Raw genomic sequence first — 7,271 nt, 5'->3', positions numbered from 1 at the left:
GGAGCACAGAACGGGCCAATAACAATCTGTGGCTTCAGCTATACGAACAGTATTACAAGCTGGGATCATGTATTCACTAAGAAGTGATTTACTAGACTTAAAACCTTTTTAAATAGAACAGCTAAAATCAGAGAACAAAATTATGCACAAGTATATCTTGAAAAGAAAATTCAACTTATTAGAGTGAGGATTTTCTCCCCAAAGGAGGATAAATGGATAGGTGAGCTGGGGAAGTAGAAGAAAGCTATTAAAGTGGGACAGGTTTTCCTTCCACTTAAGTAAGGGCCTTGGTTAATGTTTGATCATCCTCTCTCCAGAAATTCCCTCCAACTCTTGTTCAAATAATCAAAAACTACTCATGTTTATCTCTTTGTTTTGAAATCACAGTGCTCCTCAATAACTGAAATGCTTTCTATTGTCTATGTCTCAACATTCCCTTTCTTATGACACAGAAACGGAACCACTATACCCAAATACTATGGTGAGTTTTTTTTTTAACCACAAATATAACCTAAAACCTAATTTTACCTTTGCAAAACTAGTTTTCCATACCTGGCAACTCCTAAATGATGTCTTTATACTGTGAGCTCACTGTGTATTCGGAACACCAACCCCTGAAAAAGCTTAAGCCAGAGTAGCACAATGGAAGAAACAAACAAACCCAAAACAAAAACAAAGCCAAAATCACACTCTGAAATACTCAACTATATATAGACACATATGCAAGGAATGGAGTTATCTAAATGACTAATAAAATGCCCAAAGAGAAATCTTAAATTCATTCCAACCAACTCAGAATTTTATCCCCCCAAAATCTTCTTTAATCAAATTATTTACTAGATATATTTATGTAATTAAAAAAAAAGTTAACTACAAACCTAGGGTTGCTTTTAAAGCATATAAGGTTAAAAAAAAAAAAGAAGTTAGCCTTGTGAAACAAAGAAAGGAGTCAAATTACCTGCACGCAGGCTGGGGCTGTGCCTGAATCCAAACCGCTGCATTTACCATTCATTATACAGCTGCATTATTGGGGGAAGGGGAGTTTAGAAGGGCACTGACCCCGAAAGTTCTCAATACTTCTCACTCATCATCAGGAAGGGGGAAGAAGGAAAGGTTTTTCTCTGGGTAATATTTGGTTTGTTTGTTTTTGATTTTTTGGCTCCTGAAAAGGCTGGCAAAGAACAGTAATAGTGCAAACAGTTAGAATATTTCTTCCAAAGCAATTTTTTAAAAATGCAAAACATTTAGGAATTTAAAATGCCAAACTTCCATTAATATAGAAATAACTTTCATTAAAGTTAGGCAGCCACCCCAAAACAGCATGGCAAAAGGGCACTGGCATAAAGGAAATAAAATACCACAGAAAAATCCAAAAGCAAAACTGAAAATATGTCAAATTAAACCTGGAAGACTAGAAGATTCCAACAGCAGATTTCTGTCCACTACTGAAACATTCCAAAAATCCAAGCTTCAAAGGCGCCTAAATGTATTTTAAATGAAACTTTTGTTTTGTTTTGCTTTTTTTAAAGGAAGAAAAAAAGAAAAAAAGAGCAGTGAACCTGATACAAATCCTGTAATATATTATTTTTAAAAATCCTAGTACAACAAAAACAAATTTTAAATGAAATGAAACAAACAAACAAATAAAAACAGTAGCAGTGGAGGTTACCTGTCTGAGCACCTACATTTTCTTAGGAGGGGATCGTGTCTCACCAGCCATATGGCCCATAAACCTTCTCAAAAAGAGTGAGCCAGGAGAAAAATATAACATAAGATTTGATTCACAACGTCTCTAAGCCCCCAGGTCCCCAAACTGGGGATTCACTGAATGTAGAGGATTTGTTTTTCCATTGCTTTCTCCTTCAGAAAAAAGATGATTTTAAAAGTCAATGACTTCTTTTAATGCCTCCGATACATTCTCAAAGTTTGATAAAGTGTTTGATGAAATCAAGTCTCTTGCTGAATATCTCTAATGTTCCAAGGTGTTTTCTTATTGAGAGCATACAAAGAAAGATTTCAAAGTTCAGTGGAGAAAAAGCCAGCAAATTATAGGCAGTAAAAAGGAAAAAAACCATTAAAATTTTTAAATAGTTTATGAATACTTCATACTTATATATGTGAAGGATTATTTACATATATTTAAGTCCGGTCTTCAAATTAGATTACATAAAACAATATAAAAAAGGATGACTTTTTAAGATACAGTTAATAATTACAATTTTTACAATGTACAAATATTACAAGAATTCAAATTTTGATATAATCATCATCAAACATATTTGACATAAACATTTTTACCTATCAAAATAGCAATGGAAATTATACAAAAGGTATTACACAATTATTAAAATGAACTTAACTTTCACTTAAATACCAGCTGTTATTTCATTCAGGTTCTTCTAGGTTTTTTTGTTCCTGTGTTCTTTACCTTAATTTCTGAGGGAGTACAAGCAGATAAGCATGGCTTTGAAGTATAAGGTGACCGACCGTTCTTTCCCTTTTCATTCTAACGTGTCAGTGTATATCCAAGAAGTTGCTTGATACAGTTATATTTTAACATAGTGTGAGTGAACAAAAGATAGATGAATGGTAAGTAAAATGGTAAGTAAAAACTGCAGGGCAAATAATTTTCAGATATTTCTTATAGTTGATTAACTTGATGGAGATTTTAAAAAGCTAACTACAGATTTTCCTAGTCCCTTTTCCCACTAATACAAACCTTGGGTTTTTTCTCAAAAAGAGATTGTTCTATTTCCATTCATTTATGTATGTGTGACATATAACTAAAGTATAACTATTGCAAGTGGCTTCCTGGTGGTCTCTACACAAGCATATGAATTAACTAAGCGGGAATTTGTCTTCTTTTATTTCTCTGCTATTGAATAACACAAATTTCCCAATGTACGGTCAACTCGGTGAAAGAAATTCCAAGCATACACTTCTGCTAATGGTACCAAGCACCAATACTTACATGTGTGGTCTGAGTCTCCCACTAACCCTGTTCAACTCATTATTTTAGATGTGATTAGAATATCCTAATGTAAATTAGAAGTTCTTATGTGTGTTTTTATGAGGTGAAATGAAACACTGCACAGATTAAGTACTATTCTATTTGTCAACAATCAACCTTTCACTCAATTTTAATATTATTTCATTCTATGGTAAAAACAAATTTTATTACATTCCTTTTAATGAGAGAAAAACTGTACACGTAAGCATGATCAAACCTCTGTTAGAGCTGGTTAATACTGGTCTTTTATTATTGCCTCGAAGCCTCCCTAGTAGAGTCCAAGAAATTATGTTTAAGGTCCATCTGAAGGAAAATGGCATTGAAGAGGCAAGAAAGCTTGGGTAAAAGTTTCAGAGGATTGTAGGGTGACAGAACTTGATGATAAAAAATTATGCTGCATTTTGTAGCATTCTCTAGTTTTAACACACCTTCTAAACCCATTCTTTGGAGTAGTTATTACCCATGTTTTAAAGGCTCATATCATATGCAGTTTGGGTGTTTTTATAAATTCAGAACTTAAAAGAAATATAGAATGGAAAATACTGAAGGATAGAGTGTAGGGCTCAACACTGCTAACTAAGTTCCCCAACAGAAAAAGTCCAGTTCACTCCACCCCAAATTCTAGGATTAAAAAGAGAAGGAAAATGCATAGCTGTAAGTGTTAAAAGAGTAGCATGTAGCCTTGAATAAACCATACACTGAACAGTCTAGAACCAAAGAATAAACCAAACAACCGACATATACACAGAAAGGCTAGGAAGTATCTATTCTCCTTACATCTTCAGGTAGTTTTCGCTACCCCACTGGAGTTTAGTTATGAGCACAACTCAATTTTTAAAAATGAAACGTGTTTCCCATCATGCTCCAGTTTGTACGGTCTATCATTTTTGACTGGATGATGCAAACAAAAAGCAAAATACGTACACACGCATGTGTGCACACACACAGAGAAAAGCACACACACACACACTCCCTCCTAAAATATGAAAAATTCATATATAATGTTGGCCTTAGAAATCACTTCCATTTTATACCCAAGAACGTATAGGCCCTTGATCGGTCCCCCAAATTTTTGTCTTTACCCTTGTCCAACCACCAAAAGAAAAAGTGAAAAAATAATGCACGTGTACTTCAAATCAGTGTCTTGTTAACAGAAAAGGTAACATTTTCTTCACTTTGGCCATTGTGAAAGATGCAGGCATAAAGCAGGAAATGTTAGACTAGCATGTATTTAAAAAAAAAAAAAGCAACATTAACAGAGCATATATCCTTCAAAGACTAAAACACTAACAAATACAAGGCAATGCACATATTTTAAACTAATGTAATTTTATCTACATTGGAGTAAATGTTATTTTGTATGCCAGACATTGCAATACTGTTCATTTCACTTTCATCATGCAAACATGCCAATTTTGTCATTAAAAAGTCTTTATTGGGTGTTATTTACTTTGCCCTTCCACCTAAATCAAAGGGCGGGGAGAGGGGGAGGCAACAACAACAAAAAGAATTAGAAAACCAATGAGTTCCTTAAGATTTGATAAACAATTATAGAGACATACAACTGCTAGTTAATATGGAAAAGGCAGAAGTTTAAGATTTATATTTTTTTAAAATTCCTCTAATTTGGCCGATGTTTTCCCTAACCAACACAAATGTTTTAATACAAAGTCATATGATTCTGAAATTTTTACCAACTATACAAAAACAAAAGACCATGAAAAAAAAAAAAGTGAATATTCCTCATGGTCCAAAGGCATAGAAATACTTGAGTAATTTAAAATGCTACGTATGAAAACTTGATGTGTTTCCATATTCCACTTCTTCTGCCTATTTTCAAGCTAGATCTGGAGGATTTATTTTTTTTTAAAAGGAGTCACATGGTAACAGCAGAGGTATTGTCTATCTCCCTCTTCTTCTCTCAACTCAATTTTCTCTCATCTTCCTGAGCGTTTTCCATGAACAGCATTGCAAGTTTGGTTAAAAAATAATAATGGGGGGTGGGGGGGGTGGGAGTAGTACGTTTTACAAGGGTTTTGTTGGGTAATTATTTACCAGTGGAGTCACTCCACCAGGAGTTTGATCTCATTGGCTAGCAGCTGGTTCATGTTGAACAGGCCCCCTGGGAGCTTGGTGAGCAGCTCCCGCTCCGTGCTTTCAGGGTCGCTGTCAACAGAGCTGGAACTTGCGCTCATGTTGTCGACAGCAGTGCTGGCTGGGGGACCCAGCTCCGGCTCACTAGTCTCACTGGCAGTGGACACCACGGAGAGCAGGGACATACGCCGGGTGAGCCGGCCAGAGGGCAGAAGGGAGGCGGCATAGTCTGCTATGATACCAGCTACATCTAGATTACAAGCCTTATCAAAGGCGATGAAACCTACATTTGCATTGGCTTCGCAGACACAGAAGGAGCCGTCATCTTTCATCAACAGGTCAATGCCACACACATCCATTCCCAGGATATTAGACACCTGGATAGCTAGCTGCTTCCCTTGTTCACTCAATGAGCACATCATCCCCACACCTCCTGAAAAAAAAAAACCAGAAAGTTACCGAAATGATAAAAATTTTGGAGTGAAACTAAAGGTACCCTCTAGAGCTAACTTTCTCTTCTGAATTAGTAGTAAATATAAGACTCTTAGCGTTAGGATTTTTAAATGTGGGTTTTCTTCATTACAAGTCTCCCTTCTCACTACTTATTCTTTCTAAGAACTGATGGCTTACCCCCACCCAAACACGTCTACTTCTTGTGACTTCCTATCTGTAGTCGAAATATCTACTTCACATCATTCTATATACTTGTACCACACTTCCTATTTCACGGGGAAAGCTGGATGGATGTAGAAAAATGCTGTAGAAAGTATCTGCTTTTCCATAATTGTGAAAAAGCATATACATTGAGCGGAATACTTCCCAAATGATAGTGATGTCCTTTTAATCTTAAAATTATTTTTATTTTAATAAATAATTTTATTGGGGGCTCTTACAACAATCCACAGATCAATTTTATCAACTAATATATACACATGCTGCCATCATCATTTCTAAAACATTTTTTTCTACTTAAACCCTTGGTATCAGCTTTTTCCCCCTCCATTCCAACCTCGTGAACCGTTGAGCATTTATAAATAATTCATATTTTACACCGTCCACTGTTTCCCTTCACCCACATTTCTTTGGTCCATTCCCCTCAGGGTGGGTGGCAGGGGCGCTATGTGTCAACCAACGCAATTGGTTCTACCTTCCCCCTACCCTCCTGGTATCGCTACTCCTATTTCTGTTCCTGAGGGGTTTATCTGTCCTGGATTCTGTGTGTCGAGAGCTCTTGTCTGTACCAGCTTTTGTCTGGTCTAGCCGGATTTTTAAGGTTGAATTGGGGTCATGATTGGGGCGGTGGGGGGGGTGGGGGATTAAGGAACTAGAGGAATGTTGTATGTTTCATTGATGCCATACTGCACCCTGGCTGATTCATCCCTTCCATGTGACCCTTCTGTAAGGGGATGTCCAATTGTCTACAGATGGGCTTTGGGTCTCCATTCAGACCCTCATCCACATCACCAAATGACATGGAGGGATTCACTATTTTCCTAAAACCTAGAGACTTATATTGCACATATTAGATCAGACCAAGCTGTGTGGCAGCATGCATCCAATGAGCATAAAGAGGCGAAATAGATTTAATAAAATAAAAACTCAAAAACTAGAGCAAATGGCTATGCACTTAATAACTGGAAAGTTGCTGACTCAAGATACCAAAAAGGTACCTAGGAAGAAAAGCCTGGCAATCTGTATAAGAAAAGGTCAAAGTCATAAAAAATCCACCTTAAAAAACAAAAAACAAACCCAAAACTAAAAACACTAAGAGTAGCCCTTTCAATTCAAAATTTGGAGAATCTCCACAGAAAATTAAAATATATGAATTTACACCAAAAAATCAAATGACCATAAACATCTAAAAACATGTACCTTCAAACAAAAATATGTGAAAATTACTGTCTATTTTGACTAAAAGGGCTTACTAAAGTACAGGCTGGCAGTAGAAATAGACACCTAAAAGTTTTCTGTTAAGATCTTACAGTCGGGGGTTTAAATGGAGAGAAAATGTCTTGAGAAACGATGTACAAATGCGCTTTACACAATTGATGTGTGTATGGATTGGGATAACAGTTCTATGAGCCCCTAATAAAATGTTAAAAAAGAAAAAAATAATAAATGTTTAAGTAAAAGCAACAACAACAAAAAAGATCTTACAGCAGTTTTA

The 7,271-nt window shown here is 35.9% G+C and overlaps 1 protein-coding gene across 6 annotated transcripts in view; it reads right to left on the bottom strand.

Annotated features, from left to right (window-relative positions):
• RIMKLB (ribosomal modification protein rimK like family member B) overlaps positions 1–7,271 on the bottom strand; it is a 50,918-nt gene that overhangs the window by 6,677 nt on the left and 36,970 nt on the right. For all 6 annotated transcript variants that reach the window (XM_004717422.3, XM_045290502.1, XM_045290505.1 and 3 more), the window contains exon 6: positions 959–5,537. In XM_004717422.3, coding sequence (XP_004717479.1) covers positions 5,074–5,537 — 464 coding nt within the window. In that variant the 3' untranslated portion in view covers positions 959–5,073. The remainder of the gene's footprint in view (positions 1–958; positions 5,538–7,271) is intronic.

This window comes from Echinops telfairi, unplaced genomic scaffold (genome assembly GCF_000313985.2).
Source record: "Echinops telfairi isolate 266 unplaced genomic scaffold, ASM31398v2 ScPeMD7_40;HRSCAF=151, whole genome shotgun sequence".
NCBI classification, from domain to species: Eukaryota; Metazoa; Chordata; class Mammalia; order Afrosoricida; family Tenrecidae; genus Echinops; species Echinops telfairi.
This window is presented reverse-complemented; position numbering and strand designations above follow the sequence as displayed.